Source organism: Populus alba, chromosome 1 (assembly GCF_005239225.2).
Source record: "Populus alba chromosome 1, ASM523922v2, whole genome shotgun sequence".
In the NCBI taxonomy this organism is placed as follows: Eukaryota; Viridiplantae; Streptophyta; class Magnoliopsida; order Malpighiales; family Salicaceae; genus Populus; species Populus alba.
In genome coordinates this window covers 3,235,435-3,262,408 of record NC_133284.1, presented here as the reverse complement: position 1 = coordinate 3,262,408, position 26,974 = coordinate 3,235,435, and the positions used below count along the sequence as shown (strand labels likewise).

Below are 26,974 nucleotides of genomic sequence, written 5' to 3'. Positions count from 1 at the left end.
GTTTTTATACCAAGTTGGGATCTTGAATTAAAAGGAAAAATTAGGGTTGGAACTTTGTTTTGGACAATTGTAGTAATTAAGAGAATAAATAGCTATCGGCTGCACGACCTTGCCAAGGGGCGAGGAGCTAGCCTGCAGAAAATGTTCCATGACAGGACTCGAGTGCGAGTGCAAGTGCAAGTGCAAATGCAGGGAGTAGTGGGAGCTATGGCATGTCCCACTAGGCATATGTGTTGGGACTTCTGAGACCGTCGTGAAAGAGAGAAGGTATTCATTCGTGTTCTTTCCCCGTCTTTCTTTTCCTTTATTTAATTCCTTTTCTAATTAACTTCAATATTTTTTCCTATTTTTTCAACCTCCATCTCTCTCCCTCATAGATATTTCAGATTGATAAGTCTATCTTGTTTAACCATAAACATGTAATTATGATGATTACTATATAACTATCTTAACTTTCAAAAACTTAAATTGTTACATGGGATTTCAAGAATAATTTTATATTATTCTCTAACATACTTTCTCAAATGAAAACTACTTGGATTTTAAACTTGCATAAATTTACGCTACTTTATACTTAATCTTTATTTAAAAAATAAATACAAATAATAAGATTTGAACTAATAATCACTTAGTTAATAAAATTTTAATACATTGTCAAAGAACATCCATCTCATCCAAAAAATCTTAAATTATTAAGCGAGGTTCAAGAATAATTTTATGCTTGAAAGATGGAGGAGAGATTAGGTGATTGTGTGAGAGAAACAAGTTTAGAAGGGGATAGAAAGAGAGGATAAAGGGTTGGCAGCAAAAGAAGTTAAAGAGAGAAAGAAACCATGAGTTGAGAAGGAAGAAAAAAGTTGATTAAGAAATTTGCAAGGAAATTAGCCATTGCTCATCCAAACTTGCGGGGTGAGTTATTCTTCTATAAACTATTATCATTAATTAGTGTTTAATTATGGAAATTGAATAAATCTTTAATTATTTAAGTTAGGGTTTGTTGATGAAATTTAAAGGAAATGGAAATTAAGTGTAGAATTATAAAATAAGAGTTTAATGACAATGAAATATATGAAAATGCATGAAGCACAAATGCAAATATTTGAATTTGAGCTAGATGATTTGCTGATCAATTTCTAATCCGTGTTTAATTTTGGTTTTTTAGAGACATCTGGGTCATATGTGCATGCTATAGCTCATTACCAAGGAGGGCTAGCATAGCATAATTTGAAATCTTTTCTTCTCACAATCATAGCATGAACGTTCGTCATGAGTAACCAACCACTCCTTCAAGGAATCAGCTTCTCTTTGAAATTTACACATGTGTACATTACATTGTGCTTAATTTTTATTAATTAAAATGAAAAAAAGTAAAATTTGAACTCATGATCACTTGATCAACAAAACTCTAATAACCTTATCAAATAATCATCTTAATTCAAAAACTTAAACTTTTAAATAAAATACTAGTATTAATTTTATCAAATAATAACCTTATCAACAAAACTCTAATAACCTTATCAAATAATCATCTTAATTTTATATTACTCTTTATCAACTACTAATGTTAGCATGAACTTGCATTACAAAACTTTGATGGCAATCATTAACTTTTGATCAAATATCACATAAAATTAATAATCAATAACTTTAAATGTCCTTATTTTTCCTAACCTTTTGGTCAAAGCTACCTTTCACCTTATAAAGAAATCAAAAGGCTTGGACCCAGTACGAGTCCTTGATAAGGTTGCAATTTATGTAAGAAGAACCTGCTTTCGAAGCTGCACTCAAGAAATTTATGGAAGTCTATTTTGTTCTCATGTGATCAAGATGAATATGCTTTTAATTTGTCATAGCTACATAGTTTGATTGGTTTTGAATGTTCAAAACCTTTTTCTTTTGCAATGAAAGGTACAGCAGCAATGTGCGTTGATTGGTATTATGAGAGGAATAGGGGTTTCGGAGTGTCGCTCAATTAGTCTTCCATGTCCACCCAGCTGAATGCTGACGATTAATTAAAGAAGGAAAGAGACAACAGATATGAGTTTCTAAATTTATCTGAAATACGTACCCAGTGGGTTTTAATAAACAATTGATCGATCATCATCAACAACCAAATCATGGCCATATATTCCACAATAATTGCCGGAGACACTCGTTCGCTGTGGCAGCTGATGGTGTCTGGTCCATGAAAGGAATTTCATTGCAAAGTTGACATATCTTAATTGGTTTTTTTTTTTTTTTTCTATGGTTTTCCTCGTCTTAATATATATATATATATATATTCTATGGTTTTCCTCTTCTTAATTGTTTTTTTTTTTTCAAAAAGTCTAAATTCATTAATGGAAAGTAGCCAAGCAGGATAGCCCATTATTTCATGCACCTTAAAAAGCATGAAGCATAGCACAAAAACACCATACCCCAAAACAAAAGGAGACACAGCAACTCTTAATACAATCATAAGCCATAGCCATGCGTTCTGCTTATTCACTTCCAATTCCCTTGCTCTGCATCCATGAATTTGCAGACACTCGACACAGAATGTAAGAGTTGGTGGGAGAAAAAGAGCGAAAACATATTCAAGATATACTCTGATTTAAATTATTGGCATGGAAAGAAATTATGGATGGGAAAGTGATCGTGTTTTTGGTACAACAAAGTGGGCCTAGTTACACTATATCAAACTAATTTAATGTACTCAATCTTAGTTGAAGAACCTAAATTGTTTTTTCTTCTACTAAAGTTAGTGAAAGAGATGAACACCAAATTGGTCAATCAACGTAATCGAGTGATTAACTGATCAACTAGGTTAATCATGGACTAAAGACATTGTCAAAATATATGGTAACACTTATCTAAAAACAAAAAGAATATAGTCATAATCCTTTCAATATATTGACTTATTTAATAAAAAAAATAGGAATCTAGTCATGTACTCTTCCTCATTTTTTTATCCAGTAATTAATTGATCAACCAGGTTAATCATGGACCGAAGACATTGCCAAAATATATGGCAACACTTATCTAGAAACAAAAGAAATCTAGTCATAGCCCTTTTAATATATCGACTTATTTCAAAAAAAAAAAAAGAATCTATTCATGTCCTCTTCCTTGTTTTTTTGTCCTATATATTTTTTTTTTTTATCAAAATCTTCCAACACGTCCTACATGTTAATTGACTACCCATTAATTGCTTTGCAATGAAAAGTATCTCTTCCCACTACATGTATTTTTTATATATATTGATAACTCTTTACGCTAGTTTTTTGTTCTTTGTGATTAGTCTTGCCCCTTTTGTTAATTTTGTGAGAAAATATTCATTAGATTACGAACCTGTTTGTTTGCTGGAAAGTAAATTCAAAGAAAAGTGAATTCCGAAAAAGTATTTTTTGATGTTTAATAGTGTAATGAAAAATAAGTTGGAAAACATTTTCCTGTGTTTGGTTATGTCATGAAAAATGAGCTGAAAAATAACTTATTAATATTTTATTTTTCTTAAATTTATTAAAATAACGAGGAACAAATCTTATAAATTAAAAAGTTGAATGAAAATAAAATTGAAAAAAATATAATTTCATAACTTATCTCAAATAAAATAAATAATAATCAAAATAATAAAGATCGATCAAATTAAAAAAATAAAAAAAATTGGAAGATGAAGAAATTAAAATAATAATAATTAACATTTCATAAATTATTTCAAATAAAATAAGTAACAATAAAAAGAATGAGGACCAAATTTGATAGATAAAAAACTTTAATTAAAAAATGATAAGGGAAAATCAAATAGCAATTATAAAAATAAGGACCAAAGTTAATATAAAAATTAAATTCTAAGGGATGAAATTGAAAAATAAATATTCAAAACATAATATATATATATATATATATATATATATATATATATATATAGCAATCAAAAGTTTGAGGACCAAATTTGATATAATCAGCAAATAATATGTTATTTCTAAATTTTTTACAATTTTCGGAAAGTGTTTTCCGCCCAAAATAAAAGGAAAACACTTTCTTCTAAACTAAGCTAAATTTTCCTTTGACTGAAAAGTGTTTTCCGTTGACTAACTTTTCTAATAACAAACAAACACAGCAAAATTTAAAAAATAATTTTCTGAAAACCACTTTTCGATAAACAAACACAACCTACCATTAATATGAATGGATCATGGCATCAAAATCTTTGTTTTTTCTGGAGTCAAGCTTGCATTGCATGATCACGGGCAACAATGAGTGTTATTTATAAATAATTATATAGCTTAATTTGTTCTATGCGTGGAGGTCCTTCCACTAGCCAGTCCTACAGTCCATTCTCTCCACTAGCGAAGATTAATATTTATTTAAGTAAACTCTCCTTTTCACCAGTGTTTGCTAGAACAAGCTTTCCAACCTAACCAAACCAAACCTCATTTATTATAATTCACTCATCTAATCCATAAATTTGTTGTCTTGCATAGATCCAAGATTAATTAAAGTTTCTTTTAATCACACCTAAAGCTCTCTCATAATTTAGAGAAAAAGGAAGATGGGGAAATGCCCTAGATGGGTGACATTGGCCCTTTAAGCAAAGCAAGCACAGGTTTGTATTGGCTTTTGCAACTCTAATAGTACCGAAAAAGCCTATTTCCTTGACCAAAAAGACTTCAATTATGGAACATGTACAGAGTCACTCGCACTCAAAAAGTTCAGTCAAAGATTCATTTTTTTGCTTCAACACACGCATGAATCCCTAGCTATTTGAGATCAACAGCACACTCTTTGCTATGCTTTACAGCTTTTCTTTTGGAGTTCTTGTCTCCAGATTTCAAAAAACCATGATACGAATAGAAAACGCATGAATGATGGGAAAAGAAAATGCACCCACTTTTTAATTTATTGTATAGTATATTGGAAAGTTTTTGATCTCGTAAGGAAATTGTTTAGGTAAGTTATACACTTGTAGAGGGAACCAATGATCTATAATATCTTTTTAGCTAGGAAATTGAACCTTTAAAAACATAAAAGAAACAAACGGGCAAAAGGCAATGGCGTTTTAATTCAGTTGGCCTCGATATTAAACAAATGGAAATTAAACCTTTAAATTAAGGGAGTTCCTCGATTTCATGCATGGGACCCGTTCAATAAATTCATTCCATCAAATTATTTTTAATATATTCTATATATTTGATTAGATTTCTAAGATTTAGAGATCGAAAATAACTTATTTCATTAATTTTGATAATATTTTTTGAAAGAAAAGGTAAACGTCAAAATCCAAAAAAAAATTGAAATCGTCACAAACCTCAAAAGACAAATCGAGTTTGATTAGTTAACTCTTTTTTTTAATAATAATCCAAGACTTATTAAATATATATTCATGCCAATAATGCATGCAGGATGAATATTCTCCACTACGTAGTCTCCAATTAGAGAAAGTTTCCTATCAATTCCCAAGGTTCCGTATACCCAAAGAATCTTATTCTTAGTGATGTATAGTTGATGATTATTTTTAGTTTGATTTGATTTTTATATAAAAAAAAATAATAATTAAACTGAATATTTTATTTTAAAAAACTAAAACTAGTTTAAACCAATGAGTTTTGATTTGATTTTTTAGAACAAAAACTGATTCAAACTAATTTGACTCGATTTTAGCTTGGTTTTTTTTTGTTTGGGTTCGGTTTTTTTGGTTTCAAGCTTATAAAACCAAAACCGAACCGGTAGGTTTTTTAAAAATTTCAATTGGTTTTTTTTCAAGGTTCAGTTTTTTCAGTTATTTTTTTCTAGTTTTCTCAATTTAATTGATTTTTCAGTTTTTTTGCTCATTCCAAGATAAAATATATGTTTCTATGCATCATGGATAATAATTTCCCACTAATTTAATCCTTCTTCCATACAAAACCCTAAAGCCAATAGGTGATTGAATATATGCCTAATCCATGAGTGAAAACCACACCCATTAATCCAAACTCGTAAAAATTTAATTATTACTGAAAGATGTCACACTCATTCTTTTAGGAGCATGATTCATCCAAGTAACCAATCGTCTTTAAGAAACAATTTAATGCTCAACCCAATTTAACCATCATTATCTTGCCTATATATATCAAGCCAATAGAAGGCAGAGAATTAGTGGCTTAATTGCTTGAGTAATATATCTTATAATGCTAGAGAAGAATACACATAATTATCACCTCCTTCATTAACTTTTGGTTAGTGGCTTGAATGTTACCCCCATTAGTAGAAAGCTTCTTTTAAGGTAGAATTTGGACCATTTTTACTGTTGCGTGAACATGTAAATAGTAATAACTATATATAATGACCTGGATTCAAACTTTATCTATATAGAACATGATCTTTTAATGACATCAAATTATGATGTAATAAGAAATCTTAGGTAATTTCTTTGTTTTTGTTGTAGTAGATTAATTTTTTATTTTATTTTTTTCTTAAGTTTGTTTTTTTTTTTTTTTATGTCACTATATTTTGTTTTGGCTATTAATTTTATGGTCTTTTCAATATATTCTCGATGATTGTACATAAAAAAGTAATAACTATATAATGAAGGAAGTCAATTTAATTTATTTTATCTTGATATAAATTTATTTTAAAACACTTCTAAAAATATATTTATTTTTATGTTTTTATTCTTTTCTCTTAAATTTATAATGATAAATAGTTTGTTGCAAATAAAACCAACCTACTATTTTATAATCTATGATCTTTGTTTTGAATTAATCAGCATGGTCAACATTAACTCGGATGTAACTAGGTGAGACAACCTTTACAAGAAGAAAACTTGGACAAAGACATGATCTGAAATTTTATTTATTGAAAAGTGCTTGTAGGATAATTGATTGATTTGCATATTTGACTCCTTGTGCAGGCAAATATTACTGTAATTAATCTTAGTGATGTACCAACGTGGATTAGTAACAGATTGAGGTGATATATTTTATTATTATTATTTATATAAATCTTCAATAGTTTGTACATATTTTAACTAATTTTATAAATTTTAAATTTAATTATTATTAAAATTTTTAGTGGTCCATTATTTATAAAACTTGAAATAATAATTTTTAAAAAATAAATTTAAAATTTGATTAATTAAGTTATATCTCTTTAACTTATAATAGGAAAGGTGATATATCACAACTTTTGGTGGAGGTGGAAAGACAATGTGACAGACTGAATCTCATCCGATCAAAACCCGCACTCATATTATAAGCTCAAAGAACTTGAAAGTGACTCTAACATGGCAAATAAATTAATGCTTCAGTCTTTTCAGAATTAAAGGGCAAATAATGAACACCTACCCATTGAAAAAAAAAATACATAAATAAATAAAATGTGTGTGTACGTATGCATCATGAATTTATTTTCTTGAATAGTGATTGAAAAAAAGAATTACGTAAATTGTGTTTCGCTACAGAGAGTTCTTAAAATAAAATGGTAAAGACGAAGAAATGGAAATAATTAAGGACGAAAAAGCAAAGGAAACTTAAAAGAGAGGGTAAAACTGAAGAGAAATCTCTCATAGAAGTTTATCCATGAGAACCAGACTGAAAATAAGTATAGTTGTTAAACAGCTAGAATATTAGAATATTATTGAAGAGTTTTAAAATATAATAATTGTTATTTTCTAAAGTATTTTTTATTTAAAAATATATTAAAATAATTTTTTTAAAAAAAAATTAATTTTGATATTAACACATTAAAATAATTTAAAAACACTAAAACAAATTAATTTAAAATAAATATAAAAATAAACAGACAACTTAAAATTTGACACCAATTGAATTTTAATTGAATTTTTAATGAAATGAAATATGAAATAGATTTGGTGAAATATGATTAACTTGATAATTTTTTTAATAATCTAATTAATAGATTTAGTTGTTGTTATAGTTGTTAAACACCAGCTAGAATACTATTGGAGAGTTTAGAAATATGATAGTTGTTGTTTTTTAAATATTTTTTTATTTAAAAATATATTAAAATAATATTTTTTTTTATTTATTAAAAATTATTTTTAATATTACCACATCAAAATGATTTAAAAACACTAAAAAAATTAATTTAAAATAAAAAAATATTTTTTAAAGAAAAACATTTTTGAAATATAAAAATAAACATGCAACTTAAAATTTGACTCGAATTGTATTTTTAATCAAATGAAATAAGATATAGATTCGGTGAAATAGGATTATCTCATAAATTTTTTAATAATCTAATTAACAGATTTAATTTTTTTAATAAAAGAAATAAATTTATGATCACCCGTAATTGAACTCGATGATCAAATAACCATAGCCGTATCCTTGTGAGGTCTGATAAATATGTTCATGAGTGGCCATTCTATCTCTCCTTTGAAGAGATAGGCCACCCAGCTGTGTAGCAAGCCCATTGCAGCACCAGATGAGGTGCCCAGTTGCGAACAAAGCCCATTCAGTACCAGATCAGAGCCCAGTTGTGGAAAAAGCCCATTTTGTACCATTTCAGAAGCGGCATGGGTTGTTTTCTAAATTGATGTTTTGACATATGGAATCCCAAATAATTTATCGGTTCAAAATCAGAGCATCAAATAAATTTTTCTTAAGCATTTCTTATTGCAATAACTATGAAAAAGAAAGTTTTCTAACTCAAAATCTCTCGAAAAGAAGAGATATTAATATAAAGTTGAGCTATAGTTTATTTACAGGGATATAAAGGGAAATCATCTGCATTTGTTAGCTAGTCACAGTTAATCAAGGCACCATATATATAAGCTCTTCTTTTTTGCATCATGAGTGGTTCCAAGAAATTTTAACCAAAATTTATTCAATATATTTTAAAATTCCTTATAAAATTGCAGCTCAATCTAATGGTCAGATTGAAAATTATACCAAATAATATAAAATTGGTTAAATTATATTTTTTCATCAAATTTCTGAATTTCTTCAAAATTTTTGAAATTTTAACCCAAGCTAAAAGCCTAAAACATCATATTAGAAGTCTTCATGTAAATTTTCAGAAGTTTTTGATAACTTCATTAAAAATTATGAATTTATTTTATATAAAACTAGTAAAAAAATATTTATAAAATTTTGATGTGGGCTATAGCCAACACAAGCCTTTACCATTCCTTCACTCTTGGTCGTGGCCATAAGATGGACTCAAATCATGCAGAATGAAAGGAATAAAAATTAGTACAAAAAAATTTTAAAAAATAATGCTGAGACCATAAAACTAAGAGCCCGTTAGGAAACACGGTATAAATTATATTCTTTTAAATTTTAAATTTTTTTGTTAAAATTTTAAATTTTTTTCTTAGCAACCACGAATTTGCCCTGTTATATCATTGATGCTAAAACAAACTTATGTTTGATACTTAAAGTTTTCATTTATGTTTTATTTAATTCCTCTTATTTTATAAATTTATATTTCAATTGGAATTTTTTTTTTCCTTTCATGTTTTAGTCTCTGGGTGTTGAGAAGAGAGAGAAAGTTGTCAAAAACAATTTCAAGAAGATAAAAAATAATCGGATAATCATTGCGGTTTTTTAAAAAATAGTCATTGTATTAGTGAGTTCATTTTTACAAGTAAAGTTCAATGATAATGATGTTATACTTTAGCCATGCTATAAAAAAAGTAGATGAGGATACATAATGATGTTATAATTTTTTTTGTTTAAGTTATGTGGGCTGCTTAGTTTTTGTGGCCGACATTTATTCACTCCTCTAATTGGATTTAGCCATATGCATGGATCAAATGAAGTTTTATATTTTTGTATTTGAAAATGTGATAATAATTATAAATTAAAATATTTTTTTATTTAAAAATATATTAAAGTAATATTATTTTTAAAAATTATTTTAACATTAACACATTAAAATAATTTGAAAATATAAAAATAATAATTTTTATTAATTTTTTTTTTTTATGGAATGTGATTTAAGTCGTGTTTTTAAATGGGGTCTTAATTTGATGGGGTTGGGCGATTGTGATGGTTTTGTCCCTTTTTTTATTTCTCGACTTTGATTTTTAGGATTAGCTTCTAAGAAGATTCACTAATTTTTTAAAAATACTCAGGAATTCCTTTATCATCTAGAGAAATATAAAGTGAGGACTCGAAGTTAAGATATTTTTTAGGATAATAAACTAAAATCACATAAGAAATGTGAAATAATATAATTTAAAAAATAAAAAAACAAATCCGACAGAAAATACTATTTATGTTTATATATATATATATATATGAAGTCCATATATGCAGCTAATATATATATATAGCAGGACATAAAAGTATAAAAATAGGGATTAAAATTTGTCTCCTTCGACCCTCTCATGCATGTAGGATGTCTCAAGCTGGAAAAACACTTTGGGAGACGAGGCTTCCATTTCATGTCCTTTTTTTATTTACTCGAGGATTATCTTTATCATTTTATTTTATTAACTCTTAATTGATGTGTGCTCGTTTCTTTATGTAGTGATGCTGTGTTTTAAAATTGCGTTTAGCTTGGAAAAATATTATTTTATATATATATATATATATATATTATATATATATTTATTTATTTATTTATTCAAGCCAAACATAATTTAAAAAAACGTAGATAAATTTGGGACCCGAGAGTCTCATCAGCATGAATCACCATAGAAGAATACTATTCAAAATTAATATTTAAGTTGACTTGAACACTTTAGAACTTTGAATTCCAAGCATTTAATTAGCACATTGTCTTTATCTTGTGCATGTTTGGTAAGGACTTTACCTCTCCTCTTTCTTAACAAATTCGGCCAAGTTTCCACACAGCTCAGAGAAGTGGAGTGTGGGGCTCCCATGTCTGCTTCTTGACCTTTGACTCTCCCTAGCTCTTTTCATCTCCACCTCTAGCATTAATTTCCCACAAATTAATTAATTAAATTACAATGCACAAAATGAGAGCCTTACACTACAATTGCCAAGAAACTACTTAATTTGGCATTGAAGGCAACGAGACATGATGTGGAAAGTTGGTATACACGACATAAATTGTTACAAAAAACGACGTAGAATTTTCCATGCTATTGTTGACAATTGTATTGTAAATATATTTCTTTAATTTGTTTATTGTTTGTTGATATATGAATTATAAAGGAAACTACAGATGAAACTATTGATAGTTTTTTCTATCCATAGATTGCTTTTATGACATAATAATTTCTTTGATAAACACCAATTAAAATATTTACTCGGTAAATATCGAGGGATTTAAAATAAAAACAATTAAAAAAAAGAAGCAAAATGTACAATGAAATGCTATTTATAGAGATAAAAGTATTTACTCAGTATATATCAGCTTTGCAACCTCTTTTATTTTATCACAAAATCAATCTTCCATCATAAATCCGGCTATCCCAATACTCAATCTATCAACATCTCTTTTTTAATTCAAATTTTATTGAGAATTGTCCACATCAAATAAATAAAACTATTTATTTTTTATTTGAACTTAATTTTTAAATGTTAATTTTTATTGCATATTTTTTTTGTTTGAGTGTTAACTTATTTTATAACTTTTTCTTATAAAAATTTATTGTATGAATATATGATTTGTACATGTTAGGATTTGTTTGAGATTTTAATAAATTGTATTTGTTTGTAAATTGATGAAATTTATTTTAAATTTGTGACTTAAATGTTTTGTAATAAAATAAAATAATAATTTATTTATTGAGTTTATTTTATATTTACTAACAGAATACTATCTAACTACCAACAAAATATTCTATAGTAAATTGAAAGATCATGATAGTGAAAGTTTTTGCATATTAATAAATGTCTTGTCTCTGTGTGGAATATAAAAAAGTGCTGGTCAATATCTACATCTATACAAGATTAGAAATTTATGATAAGTTTATTTCTCATAACATAATTTAAGAAATTTAATTATCATAGTATATAATATAAATGGTTGTTAACAACCAAACCTACCTTCTCGTAACTAGTACTAAATGATATATTTTTTTATAAATATAAAAAAAAACATGGATTAGGCAGGACGTAATGTTATTGGTTGTTAATTACTAATTGATGTATAATTTAATATAAGGTTTGACAAATGTGAAAGGGTGAGAAGCACTTACACGTCTCATGTGACCCGGTACCGTTTTTGTGAGTGGAATTGATTTTGCAGCCGAGATCTATGATGGAATCATCATATTCACGATTTTTTGGGTTCATCGTGCCACTAAATTAAGTTTTTTTTTCATCATCAACATAAATTTGATCCATGCTTGTAAGAATTTCCCACAGTGTAGCTAGCAGGGGAGATTAATTTCTTCTATTATAAAAAAAAAAAAGGAAAAAAAAGAAGCAGGGGAGATTTCTTTATATTATGTACTGATACATGTGTGAGATAAATTCAAGTCCCACATGAAAATTGGTTTGGTTGGTCACTCGTTAAAAAGTATATTCAACTCTTCTTGGTCAAAATTGCCTCGAACTTTCTCCATTTCCCACACCTCCCAAACCACTATATAAGGGGTAGCCAAGGGCGTCCAAAAAGCTCACACACGCACTCAAGAAAAATACTTACACAGCTATAGTATAGAAGTTGATTCATTAGCTTGTAACCATGGTCTATCAGAAGAAAATTGTGGAGGAGGTGTCTGGCTGGCTAAGAATCTTCGATGATGGCTGGGTGGACCGGACATGGACCGGACCACCTGAGGTCAAGTTCATGGCAGAGCCAGTGCCTCCCCATGAGGAATTCATAGAGGGTGTTGCCATACGTGATGTGACAATTGATGAAAACTCCGGCCTTAGTGTTAGGATTTATCTACCCCAACATGAACCTGATCACCATACAGATAATAGCGATAAGCTTCCTTTAATTGTCCATTTTCATGGGGGTGGTTTTTGCATTAGCCAAGCTGACTGGTACATGTATTATTACATATACTCTAGGCTTGCTAGGTCAGCTCCGGCCATTGTTGTCTCGGTCTACTTAAGGCTGGCCCCCGAGCATCGCCTCCCAGCTGCAATTGATGATGGGTTCTCTGCCCTAATGTGGCTACGTGCATTAGCACAAGGACAGGGGTCTTATGAGCCATGGCTTAATAATCATGGAGATTTCAACAGGGTTTTTCTTATTGGAGACAGCTCAGGGGGGAACTTGGTGCACCATGTGGCTGCACGCGCTGGTCAAGTGGATTTGAGTCCAATGAGACTTGCCGGAGGCATTCCGGTCCATCCAGGATTTGTCCGGTCAGAGAGGAGCAAGTCCGAGATGGAGCAACCAGAGTCACCTTTCTTAACCCTAGACATGGTGGACAGGTTCTTGAAGTTAGCATTGCCAAAAGGGTGCACCAAGGACCACCCTTTTACATGCCCCATGGGGCATGCAGCACCGCCACTGGGCAGCCTTAATCTGCCACCGTTCTTGCTTTGCGTGGCGGAGGCCGACTTGATCAGGGACACTGAGATGGAGTACTATGAGGCCATGAAGAAAGCTAACAAGGATGTGGAGTTGCTAATTAATCCTGGAGTGGGTCACAGTTTTTATCTTAACAAGATTGCTGTTGACATGGATCCACATACAGCAGCTCAAACTACTGGCCTTCTGGAAGGGATAGTAGAGTTCATCAAGAAGCACTAAAATTAATATTATGTTAGCTCATTTAGTTTATAATTATATGTTTAAATAAGTGATCGTAGGCAAGGCATGCAGAGCTGGGATTCTACAGATCATTTTCTCCCATGTCCCTTGTTAATCAACCTTGTTTCTATTCGCTTCTTCTATGTAATTATCAATATCGATATTGCTGCAAGTAACATATTGAATTATAAAGAGATCAGCTTCAATTTCATAATGAATTAAATTACATATAAAAATAGTCAGAGGCCCTTGCTTTGCTTGATTTCTTCGAGAATTTTAACAACAATATCTTTAGAGATAATTGCATCATATGGATTTGTAGTATTGTTTGTTGTCGATAATGCCTCTAATTTGACGTGATATTCTTTTTTTTCTCCTTTGATTAAGTTTGCTATAGCACCTACTTTTATAACTATTTTTATAAATCAATGCTAAATATTTCATGTGTCAATGCTTGTTTGATGGCATTTATTACTTTATCTTTTTAATCTTTCCTTCATTGTTAACTTATTATATAAAATTTAAAAAGTTTTATTCATTATTGACATGTGAAATAAAAAAATAATAAAAAAGACTCAATGTTTCATTATACAAAAACACATGTTATTATAGATTCCTATAATTAAATTATGATTTTTTTTCTTCTCACAAAAAACCATTACAATAGTTAATACGAGTCGAACAGTCTTTCAACAAGACTCATAATTGATTATTATTAGGTTCGTTGGGATTTATAGGTGTCTTCCAAATTTTTTTTATCACAATAGAATTACTAAATCAACCTTAAAAACAAGATTTAATTAGCTGAAATACATAAATATTTTTGTATTTTTATCTTTTTAAAAATATAATAAAAATACTAAAATACTCTCATAAACAAATTTCTTTAATTGGCGTTCAGAGGCTTTATTTTGCTTCTTTTTTTTTCATGATCTTTTATTAAAAGTGATGATTTGTTAATTTAAAAATATAAATATTATTTTAAAAAATAATTAACAAGCATGCACGCATAGCTAACAAACACCAATTTGCAGGATAGCGTTGTTAATTTAAAAACACATCTCACATTGTAATTTCCTTTACATATAACATAACATGATTAATTAATAATTAAATTCAGTGAATACGTAGCTATAACTATATGATTTATATTAATTTTTAAGATACTTTTAAATTTAAAATTTATATAAATTTATATTACATTATGTTTAGTTTTTTTGATTAATTAAAATGAATGAAGTAAAATTCAAGCTCGTACGTTATCACTTAATCAACATAAATTTGATATCATATTAAAAAATAAACTCAATCAAAAGACTTAAATTATTATATGATTTCTTCAAAATATGATTTATAATATTGCATGATATATAATTGACTCCAATTATGACAATGACATGTGGATTGACCCAACAATCCAAACTGCACCTAGCAACTATGTGAGAGATAAAACTAACTGGCAGGCTTTTGACCACAAATTTTTTTATTGTTTTTTATTTGTGTGTGTGTGTGTGTTGAAGTGCTGTAGTACCAGCTTGGCTGCATCGATCCAAGTGGAGTATGAAAGCAAAATAATTAAAAGGATGCGTAATGTGTAAAGCGTGGGTGTGGTTCTTTTCAGACTCCAACAAAGATGCATGTATAAACTACACAGCTTTTTGATGGAGCAAGCAAATTTCACATGGAGATTGACTAGAAACTCCAATCAAATGCAGATATTGAAGAAGAGTACTGTCGTGACTCTTGCTATGAATCGTGTATTTTAGTCATGGTGAGAGGCAAACACAGCCTTGGAGGGTATGTATGTGGGTCAGGTCTTGGCTATGTATCCAAACTCCAAAATAATTACTAATAAATAAATAAATAAATAAAAACGTGAAGTTTGTTCTTCAACTCCATTTGATCTTGAAGTGATACGGGCCTCTTTCGCCATGATGGCGCGAGTACTTGTGTTCTTGGCGAGCCCTTCAAGTCGTTCTTCTATCAACAGATCATTGGGCTCTATTTTTTTTTTTTTTTATGATTCTGGGTGTCCGGGTCAACTTACGCGCACCACAACTAATCTCAGGACCTACTGAACATCCTGCAAGCTCAGTAGGCAGGTAAGACACCGCGGGGGTGACAGACTGGTACTTTTGATGATCGAACCCAGAACATTCGCAAAAGCAAGCCTTGTAGTTGACCGATAGGCTTGACTCTCATTTCTTATATATATAAGAAATGGTATTATTAAAAATTACTAGTACTCCGAGAGCAGCTAGGCTCAGCTATAAATATACATTACCCAACTCTAATTTGATAGACAATATTGAAATAAAAGCTTTTTGTTCTTGTAGATACAGGTATATTCTTGAACCCATACGTGTTTTTTCTTGTTCTCTCTCTTATACACAGTATTCATTGTTATTGCTGCAAGTTTTGAGAGTTCATGCTTTAAACAGGGCAAATTAAATTTATTTTAGATAGAAGGTTTTTTATTCTAATTACTGGTTATAAGTTTGAAAAGTTAAAATATAATTGATATTTTTTAAAAAAATAAATAGGTATTATAATTTTTTTTATTTTTTTTATTAAATTATTTTAATTTCATGATCTAGACTGCAAATTTATTAAGATGTACTAAATTAGCTCGACTTTGATTATCAGGGTTATAAGTTTATTATGCTAATTTTGTATTTTAAGTCATTTTTTATTTTATTTTGTTATTTTATATTTAATGGATTGTGAGTTGAGATTATATTATTTATTCTCTTTAAAAAAAAAAAAAATTTGCATATTATCCTCACCACTTCTTTTTTTAAATGATCTATTTATTTATATTTTCTATTTTTTTTCGTGTAATTAAATGAAAATCAATTAAGTCTTGAGCTAGTCCTCCTTGCAACCACATGCGGTAGCTTTTAATTCTTTTTTTATTATTTTTTTTAATACAAGTCTTTATGGTTTTTATTTAAGCCTTTGAACTTTAGATTGTTACATTTAGGTATTTAAAATGTTCAAAACATTTCAATAAAGATGCTTTCATAAATATTAATCCAATCATTATATAAGATGCTATTAGCTCAGATGAGGGTGAAACTAACAATCAACTTGATAAGATGATTATAAGTTTATAGATATTGTAATAACAAATATATAAATCTTAAAATAGTAGAAAATCTTAATGAGTAGACTTGAAAAACAAAAGGATTTAAATTAAAATAACCAATATCTCATACATTTAGATATTTTAATCGAGTCTAAGAGATTTAATTAGTTTAATAAAAAAAATTTGTTTCCCATATCATCTTTAATTGTAAAATTACATGAGATATTGAAAGAAAGTAATTTTATATCAATTTGGATATAGATCATTTATTTAATCTGATTTTTTAAAAAATAAATAATCCTGATACTCAAAATTAACCTGATATGAGGACATTTCTACAATTAAAAAAGAAAGAAATATTTTAATTAACAAACAATTAGAGATTCCTTATGGCTGTTATAATGTGATTTGCTGATGATGCTTTGCAATTAGTGCACAGTAATTTTAATCTGTCGTAATTAAGAGTATGAAAATCAAGGACCACGTACCTGGATTAATAACCAGCACAAATTTTAGGAGCCGCTGCCCAGCAACAATCCCAGGAGCAAGATTAAAGACATTTGATTCAAGGTGAAAGAATCTCCACATAAGAAATGTGTTCTTAGCACCACGCAAATAAACCCGAAATCAAGAACTCCGGATCCCATAAAAAAATTATACAAGACGTAAACCTTGATGGGTGTGTTGATATTATAACACTAATCCTCAGCTCGGGTTAAAAAAAAAATTGAAGGCAGAAGCTAAAGCTAGGAATAATTAAGCTTGAAAAATTGAAAGTGGAAGAAGAACACCTTTCATGGCTGCATCACCTGACATGGAAGGCCAAGGGCACAACCTCAGCCAAAGGAGTGGTGACAGGCGTGGGGCCCTCCGATGGAGCTGGAGAATTCCTGCACAATGGACAAGTAGCACTCATCTTAAGCCATCCATCAATACAATCAACATGGAAACAGTGATGACAATCTGGAAGACACCGTATGGTATCCTTGGGCTGGTAATCGGACAAGCATATGGAGCATGGACCGTCATTGGGTTTGGGGAGTCGCCGGCTTTCACCCAACACCATCTTCGTATACGAGTCTATAATGGGCTCAGCAAGACCCACCACCACCGTCATTGGCTCTATTGGATTGCCGGCAGTGAAGTGCCGGCCATGCCCATAGCTGTTGGTGCTGTCACTACCGCCACCATTATTATTGCTGCCACTGCTATTACCATTACCTTTAATCCTTGTGCAAGCGTGAGCATTATAGTGGAAATGAGGACGAGAATGCCAATGGCAATGGCGATACCATAACCAAGGCCACTGCCCGCAGCGGCCGACGCTGACACTGGTGGAGCAACCGTGGACATGAGGGACTGAAGAAAGAGATAGAACAAGAAGTGGAAAAAAGCGTTGGATTTGAAAAGAGGGGTGATAAGAAGGGCCACCGGGTCCGCGGGAAAAAAATTAATAGAATGGGAACTTTGGAGTTAATGTTCAACGACTACTGCATTAAAGAAAAGTTTTAAAAAAGCAGGCCAACATTTATGATAGTCATTTGAATTCTTTTTTGATTCTTTTGTAATTGTTAATTGATCAAGACTCAAGATCGAATAAGTTATATTCTCGAGGTTCTTGTGCTTATTTTGGAGTCCCTTTTTTATGACGATCCGAAGTTTGTGTCCTTTCGACTTTCTAGATAACACATGAAACAAAAAAAATGAAAAAAAAAATAGCGTGATTGAAGAAGATGGCCTTGAAAAATGAATGCTAGATCTTAGATCTTAGGAAGTATTTGCATTTTGTTAGACCCTGTTGACAAGGTATAGTGTTTTTAAATAAATAAATAAATAATTATATGAGTCAGGTTATTAACTTAACTGGAGTTGATAAGATCGTGTAATCTAATAATATAATTAACAAAAATTAATTACATTAGATGAATGGAACAAAAAACATTTACTAATAATTAACTATAAAAAATGAGTTGATAATATCAAACCTAGAATAAAAAAGAAAAATTCATTGGAGATTTCTTGTTGTTTATTCATGGACACTGATCCGCTATCAAAAGAGTTTGCTAAGACAATTCAAATATTTCTAAGAAAAAAGTGTTGCTACAACAATAACCTAAAAAGCAAACCAAACAAAACATCAAGAAATAACATTTTTATGTCTACATTCGATCACTTGAAAAAAAGAAGATAACCTAATCAAACAAAAAACAAAGAGATAAAATAAAGAAAGTAGAAAGCATATAAAACAAATAATAATGAAGCCTATTCTCCAACTAAATGATAGTTTAATTATGAAATCCAAAAAACTTGAAAGAAGACAGATTATGGGAAAACATGAAGATAACTAGCCTCAACAGAATAGATATCTGTCTGCCCGGCAGTATCTTTCTCAACATACCCTGTCCTACCACGAGTCCACGGTGGGAATGTGCCGGCGACTTTGGTTTTCTCCCCAGCCAACCACCCCAAACTCACCATCCCAGCCTACTTCACAACAAGCAAGACATCATTTCTCTTTTATATAGCAATGCTGTACGTTTACAAGCCTTAATGCACAAATACATCTTAGGGCTATAAGCCTATACTGTTAATCAGCCATTCCAAAAATATAAAAAATAAAATAAACCAGCTAGACTCTCTTTTCAACTAAATTATAAAATCAATAAATAAAGTAAATTATTCGAAGAAATTAGCAAAACTATAATCTCCAAAGATAGGATTTTACAATCAAATAATGCGTGCACAACTTAAGCTTTGATTTTTTTTTCCATTTCAAGGTCATTACAAGAAGAGAAAAGGAACCCTTTTATCCTGGCTTTAGTATCTTGCCACAAATTTTCAATCAACAAAACCATAAAAAATTCCACATCCCAAGATCCTGAAGTCCGTCAAAGTGAGATTTTCCCCCTTTTCTTGCGTTATGAAATCATATAATTCAAGAAGAACAAACAAACAAAAAGTCTCCAGACATGACAATATACACAATCTAACTTCTTGACATAGCCTATAGACTCTTGAGTTACCAAGACTGAGTTAGCATAAGAATATAAGATAAGATAAGATAACCAACAACAGTTGTAATTATTGTGAACTGACCTCTTTTTCTGGGGCACATTCTTCAGTATTACAGTCAGATTCATCAGAGGAAGCTCTGATGATGAGAAGCTTCAAGTTTCTCTTACTTCCATTTGTGTATTTCTTGAAAAGTCTTTTCGAAGTGAGTGTGCGAGTGTTTGCTGATAACATTGCCTGTGAGGCACAAGTCACTTCCTTTTTATCAAATTGAAGGATACCAGGTTAAAGGGTCAGCAGATATGACCTCAAAAAGAACAACACTCTAGTTGGTACTCAGTGCTCAAGAACTCGTGGCTCTCGGGATCTTGAAGGGGTTTCAGGGCTGGAGTTGAGTGAGAGAAATGAGAGACAGGGAGAGAGATTGTGGTGGGGTGTAAGAGATGTTCATGGGGATGGGTCTTTTGTGGTGGACTTTGATTGGTTACCTGGAACATGTTCTTTCTGGGGTTGGATTCTCTAAAGATGCATACACGATCAGATCAATCATATCATGACAAATAGAAGGTTAAGATTTTGGAGACAATATCAGATTATTATTTTTTTAGTATATAATAATCCAAGTTTGGATGATTTACTTAACTGAGAAAAGATTTAGCATGTAAGAATTTATCCTAAAATACTCAAAAAAGTAATAATAAAGAAAATCGACACCTGCATGCCACTGAGAAAGACACTTCAATATTGAACGGAAATTCCAATGCAAGCTGCAATACAATCTTTTAAAATTACAATCAACAGCTTAAAAAAACTCCCAAAGAACAGGGCAAGGCTCTGCCTGCTGATGCTAAGCGACCTAAACGAAGACATGAAGATTTTCCATTCATTTATCATCGCTAAAGATTAATCAATGATGGAATTGCTTTATTTTACCCTATTCCACCCCCTCCACTGCAACCTCCCTCTCCATGGCTGTCCATTTCCTTGAGCTGTTACAGTCAGATGATGTAAGAAGTAGCAAGAAAGACTATTTCCTTGTCAAACTGAACTGTTTCTTCAACTTCTTGAACAGACCAGATTTTTTCGAGGGTGTCTAGTGTTTAAATTTCATGTGCCTGCCAAAAAAATCTCGTAAATGCAGATACAAATGCCCGTGATGCCAGCCTGAGAGGCGGGGGTGTTAATCGTTGATGTAAGTAAGGTTGTCAGTTTCATTTTGTTTTGTCTGAAACAGCCGAAACATTTTATATTAATTGAAAAGGGAGAATAAAATAGAATAATTTTCATCGAATTTTAAATCTTGGTTTGCATTCTGGATTTTTCGACTAAATTCTGTCCGGAATGTTCCGGTTTCATTTCACATGTTCCGTTTCGGTTTTGAAAAGTCATTGAATCAAATTAAACATGGTTTAATTTAACCATCTAATTATAAAAGGATCTTTTTCATTACTATTTTCAATAACAATGATACTAATAATATTATTAAAAATTATTATTATTATTTTCATTAACAATGATATTAATTTTTTAAAATTAGATTTATCACTAATACATATGATTTATATTCATGTTTTTTTTTTTTTTTTAAGTTTATACTTTGTAGGAATTTGAGCAAAACAATAGATGCTTTAGGTCCTATTAGCCTTGATAACATTGACCTAGCTTTATATTTAAAATATTTGTGTTAAAACATTTTAATTTTATAATATTTTGATATTTTTATTTAAGTTGGAATTACTTTAAGTTAAAGATCTATTTAATCTTGATTATTTAGAAATATTTTAAATTTTAAAATTATATTGTTTGACATTGTGTTTGTATTGCATAATTTATAATTAATTTATTTTAAATTTGAATTATGTTTGTTGAATATATATATATATATATATATATATATATATATAAACAGTACAATCCTAAAATGACACATTGAAATATTTTGAAACTGAGACAGTTTTATTTTAATTAAAAAAACAAAACACCTATTAAAATAAAATTTACAACCTTGGAATGTAAAAAGACGAACCTTTGCATTGATATTACCTTGCTACGCACAATCATTGCTTCTATTTTGCAGAAAAGGGACTTTTTGAGAGGATGAGGCAGAGCCACAATTTTCCTTGTCTTCTTCAACTTTCTTGACCTCTTCTTGGGCCTTCCCCCAAATCACTGCATAAAATCCTATGGCTATTATAGCAGCTCCAAGCACACTGCAATGGCAGAAAAGACAGATGATTTCAAACTAAACAACCCAGCTACTCATAAATATAATCCAAGATCAAAAGGGCCTCACATTCCAAGATCCAGAGCATCCCCAAAGCAGACGACACTTGCTGCAGCTGCGATGACAATCCCCAAGGGTGCAAATATAGCAACAAACACAGGACCTGTCTTGTGTAGACACCATGCTGTAACACCAACTTCGAATGCATTGCCCAAGATTCCCTGCTCGTTAAAAACGTTAACTCGCTGGTTGCATATTGTAACAATATTAAGCAAAGATTTGAAGTCTAAAGAAGCTGGAATCCAAGATGGGTTTTCTTTACACACCGAGAAGAGAACAGCAATCAATCTTATATTAGAGTTTAAGCTCCAAGCAGAGGGGTCCCTTTCCATGACCACAGCAACTATTGAAGACAATATGGTCGAAAAGAAGAAGTGAAAGAAGACCACAATCAACTTTGCTGGGTACTTTTTAAGGATCAATGCCTGAAACATGAAATATATATGGGAAATTAGAGTTTATTGATTTTTTCTTGAACTTTTAACTGGCTTCTTTTATCTTCACCTGTACTATAAGCCATGAAGAAGCCGTGGCACAGTCAACTGCCATGAGCAATCCTCCAAGAACCCAATTTGACTGCTGCAAGAGAACCTGGTGAGATGACTTTGTAACAGAGGGTAGTGCCTTCAGAAGTAGGGGACCCTTGTAGCAAGTAACAATAAATGCCCCTCCAATTGATACTATGGTTCCCATAGATTTAGCTACGGTGCTGTAACTTTTCCAGTCAACGTTTTCCATCCTGAAACAACCCAGCAAAAGCATTTTAGCCCTATCATTTACAGTACTTGAAGCAGAGTATAGCATGGTTAAAATTAGAGTTCTCAAGCATTAAAGTTATAGATTTAAGCTATTGTTGAAAAATTTTGAGAAAACTCTAGTGTTTTATTAAAATCTAAATAATAATATTCTTCTCAAAATAAATTAAACATTTCTATTTATTTATACTAGTATTAAAATCATTTATTATAAATGATTCATGCTACAACCCTTCAACCTTTGAATATAAAAAAACTTCAAGATAATCTTTGAAAATACTTTTAGAAGAATTGTAAAAATTTATCCTGTTCTTTGTCTTTGTTTCTAAAATTTTTATCCATAACTGAAAAATTATCGTTTCCATTAGCTTTTTCAACTTAAGGTTAAAAAGACTAAAACAGTTTGTCAGCAACCTTTTTGATAACATTATCTTCAATATAATTAAATAACTTTGAAATTTTACTTTCACCAAACTCCTTCATGTTTTTCCTCCTTGTTTTTTTAAGAAGGTTGAACATAAGTCAAATAATAATACTTTATTTACCTATCTATATAATATTAAATATCTTCATAATCATCTTCTATAAACTCTAAAATTAATTATTGTCTTAAATCTTACTAAGATAAAATTAAAGACATACCAACACGAGTTTTAAAGTCTAGAGATTCAAACCATCATTCTCTAGCATCACAAGAAAGTTTGTGTACAATAAGCTCTACTTTTTTATGATAAGAAATTTTTTAAAATAAAAATAAGCTTTCAACTTTGTCAACCACCTAATAAACCTTTATTTTAAAAATCTCTCATCATAAGAAAGGAATCTCATCAAATTCAGGAATAGATCTGAGCTTTGACCTGCCTCGAGGTAAGGTTTCTAAGCAAGTTTCTCTTTTTTTCACAATCATTGTTTGTGTTATCCATTAGCCGAGTTGGATTGTTATGCTTGCTCGAGATATATATTATATATTTAACTTTTATTAAACTTTTCAAAGCCTAAATATCTTAATTATTAAATAATACATTGAGCATTTATTATGAATAATAATAATCTCCTCACGTCAGCACTGCTTATTTAATTCACAAATCTTTGAGAAAGATTTTGAGCTAAAAAACAGAAGGAAAACAATCAAGTCAAGCAACAAAGAAGTACATATAACCTGAAAATAATGGCAAGTATGAAGGTAAGACCAGGGACAAGGTTGAGCATAGCAGTGCCAAGTGTAGGAGAGCTGAGGTTAATGCCAGCATAGCAGAAGCTCTGTCCCAAGCAACTGAGAAAAACTAGGGCAAATCAAACCCAGAAAAAGAAAACGCAAGAAAGCTACGGAGTCAGAGGTCAATTGTAAAGAGAAGTGCAAACCCAAAAAGACCAAGCAAGAAGAATCCAGAGACAATTGACGGGGTGAGTGGAGGCCTCTCTGATGATCTGCCAGATAAAAGAGAAGAATAGCAGAGTTATGTCAGGTGTACATGATTCCTTCACGGCGGGGGTGCTGAGAGACGGAGATGAGAACCTGTGAAAGAGAGAAGAAGAAGGGAGGAGGATGAGGCAGGCGATGGCATTAGAGTAGAGGACAAAGACGAAACTACTGATGCCATTTGACATGGCTGCTTTTCCTAGTATCATACGCCCAGCTTGTGCACACTCTGCCATTACCATCCCCACAATAGGCAGGACTGCAGCTTTCCTCGCCATCTTCACTCTCTTTGTTTCTTAATTATCTGCTCTGTTGCGAGATTCAAAGTTGAAAATTCAGACCCTGAAACTAGGACGAGACACAATTATGGGTATTATGGCATGTCATAGTTGGTTTTGGTTGGTGGGAGCGTTATTTACTCCTATTTGAATCTTTGGCTAGTTGCTTCTTCCGTGACCATAGTTATTAGATCCCTTCGCAGAGTCGACGTGACAAGATTCGGGTCACTTCGGTTGAACCATTCTTTCTTTTTTTAAAAAAAAATATATCTAAAATAATATTGCTTTTTTAGAGAAAAGAAAAAATTTCTAGGTTTTGGTTTTGGTCGTTGGCAGCGTTATTTACTTCTATTTGAATCTCTGTTAGTTGCTTCTACCGTGACCATAGTTAATTAGATGCTCGACTAGGAGTTGACCGGACTTAGGTTATGGTCTCTTGGGTTGAACCAATTCTCTTTTAAAAAAATAATCTGAACTGATGTTTTTTTTTTTAAAAAAAATTTAATTTAATTTTTTCTATTGATCTAGCTCGCGCTACACCCCAAGTCAATATATTAAGAGTGTATTTGAGATTGTGATAATAATAGCGGTTCAAAATGTTTTTCGCTTAGAAATACATCAAAGAAAAAAAGTTTTTTTATTTTTAAAAATTATTTTTGATATCAGCATATCAAAACGATTTGAAACCATAAAAAAAATTTCATTTCAAGTAAAAAAAACAAATTCAAAATTTAAGGGAACGCAGTTTGCACTGTGTTCTCAAACACACCTTAACCTATCATGCTAAGCAAGGTGTTATAACTATAGTTATCAAACCCAACTGGAGGTTGACTTAGCTAAATGGCTGATTGGGGGTAAACTCAGAAATATTTTTTAAAAAAAATTGAGGTTTTAATATCCCACCTAAAAAATTTAAGAAACAATTTATATAGAAGTAGGCTATACATGCTGTAAATCATAAAATTTAAAATATTTTTTTTTCCACGTTGAAAATATATTATCTTTTTTCTTTTAAATTGAAGTATTTAAGCTAAAATGGTTTCTTAACCCACGTTGGAAAAACATATTTTTTTATGAACATAAAGTATATATTTTAATGAGTTTCCAATCTCACATTAAAAAAATAAAAAATTCTTCTAATGTTTATATAGTGAACTTTGGTATGAGTTAGTAACTAACAAGAAAAGGATAGTAGGCTCACACGTATAAGATAAATTAGTAATTTTGTATGTCAGTCATAAAACCATAATAACCTCATAAAGGGTAAATCAAAATAAATTATAAAGCTCAATATCCAATAAAATCAATGTTAAAGGATGAAATTAAAAAAAAATGTTTGAAAAAAAGGAAAAAAAATTGACTCGTTAAAAGATGAAATTGGAAAAAAAAAATCGTTTGAAAAAAGGAAAAAAATAAATTGAATCAACTCAGGTTAACCTTTAAACCACGACCTGGATCATAAGACGGGGATAACCCAATAAAAAATAAAATGAAACATTATAAAGTTAATTTCTTAATTAACTCAATGTTGAAAACAAAATAAAAAAAAAAATCAATTAAAAAAGAATATAAAAAGTAACTCAAGTTAACACAGGTTAACTATTCACACCCATGACTCAATTTATAAGTCATGAGACAGGAGATAATCTTATAGAAAGAAAATTAAAACAAATCTTGAAGTCTAATTCCTAATCAACCCAATATTTAAGGATGAATTTGAAAGAAAAAAAATTGAGTCAATTAAGTTCAACCCATTAAACCTATATGATCTAATAATAAAACGAAAATAATATTATAAAAGTAAATTGAAAAAAATTGATAAAGTTCCAAACCTCACTGAATTTAATACTAAAAGATGTAATTTAAATTAAAAAATATATTATTACAGTAAATGGTAAGGTAAATCCCCTCCTCTTTTGATTTTTTTTAATTGTTAATTACCGCAGCAGTTGAACATTTTATTCACGGGATTAATTATGATATTCTTGAAAAAAATTCTCCTCGTTAGGGAAAAAAAAAATCAACCCGGAAGGAATTCTTGTATTTTAGAAATTTAAGTTTGAATAAATCACCTTCATGATTTTGAGATAACATTCCGAGGTAAGTAAACTATAGTAGAGTTTGTGGAAATACGACAAGCATCCAAACACTCCTCCAAATGACCTTTGTAAATCGAAAAATCTGCTTCTTAAATATGAACATAATTATAAAATTTTGGTTTAGCTTGAAATGTTAATCTAAAACCTTATTTAAATCGAGTTTTACTTCAAACCATTTTTTTTCTTCAACTAAATGCTTTTTTTTTCCTGATCATAGCTTTGGTTAATTCACAAATCAGGAGTTAACTTCTCTGACACATAACTCAAACTAGCTGTTATAACTATGATTAAAAAAAAAAACCATAAATCTTAATAAATGATTAATCAACAATCCAAATATTTTTGTGTTTCTCATCAATCACATCCAACCATCCTCTTTTAGATTGTTTTTTTTTTTTTTAAGTTGACATAATTAAATTTAGGT

The 26,974-nt window shown here is 30.3% G+C and overlaps 2 protein-coding genes and 1 long non-coding RNA gene across 4 annotated transcripts; 1 reads left to right on the top strand and 2 right to left on the bottom strand.

Moving 5' to 3' along the window:
- Window positions 1–12,445: 12,445 nt before the first annotated feature.
- LOC118053921 (strigolactones hydrolase CXE15) lies at window positions 12,446–13,828 on the top strand. The gene has a single exon (XM_035065321.2). It carries the CDS (start codon window positions 12,592–12,594, stop codon window positions 13,612–13,614), a length of 1,023 nt encoding a protein of 340 aa, XP_034921212.1. The 5' UTR covers window positions 12,446–12,591; the 3' UTR covers window positions 13,615–13,828.
- Window positions 13,829–17,353: 3,525 nt separating this feature from the next.
- On the bottom strand, window positions 17,354–19,922 carry LOC140956046 (uncharacterized). Of its 2 annotated transcripts, none has more exons than XR_012171007.1 (2): window positions 19,799–19,922; window positions 17,354–17,592 (listed from the first exon to the last, which is right to left on the bottom strand). It is a non-coding gene; the product is annotated as an uncharacterized lncRNA (long non-coding RNA). The 2 variants fall into 2 exon arrangements; XR_012171008.1 differs by lacking the exon at window positions 19,799–19,922 and adding an exon at window positions 17,726–17,828.
- A 517-nt stretch (window positions 19,923–20,439) lies between these two features.
- LOC118053919 (WAT1-related protein At3g28050) lies at window positions 20,440–24,581 on the bottom strand. The gene is made up of 8 exons (XM_035065320.2): window positions 24,270–24,581; window positions 24,116–24,181; window positions 23,913–24,026; window positions 22,503–22,737; window positions 22,265–22,423; window positions 22,008–22,159; window positions 21,758–21,924; window positions 20,440–20,829 (listed from the first exon to the last, which is right to left on the bottom strand). The coding sequence occupies exons 1-7, from the start codon at window positions 24,449–24,451 to the stop codon at window positions 21,762–21,764; spliced, it is 1,071 nt and encodes a 356-aa protein (XP_034921211.1). The 5' UTR covers window positions 24,452–24,581; the 3' UTR covers window positions 20,440–20,829; window positions 21,758–21,761.
- Between the last annotated feature and the right edge of the window lie 2,393 nt (window positions 24,582–26,974).

What these genes read in the sequence shown, in the direction of transcription:
- LOC118053921 (XM_035065321.2), top strand. Translation starts at nt 12,592, where the DNA reads ATGGTCTATCAGAAGAAAATTGTGGAGGAGGTGTCTGGCTGGCTAAGA.
- LOC118053919 (XM_035065320.2), bottom strand. Translation starts at nt 24,451, where the DNA reads ATGGCGAGGAAAGCTGCAGTCCTGCCTATTGTGGGGATGGTAATGGCA. An exon ending in TTCTTGCTTGGTCTTTTTGG is followed by an intron (nt 24,027 to 24,115) that starts GTTTGCACTTCT and finishes AGTTTTTCTCAG; the next exon opens with TTGCTTGGGACAGAGCTTCT. An exon ending in ATACTTGCCATTATTTTCAG is followed by an intron (nt 22,738 to 23,912) that starts GTTATATGTACT and finishes GGGTTGTTTCAG; the next exon opens with GATGGAAAACGTTGACTGGA.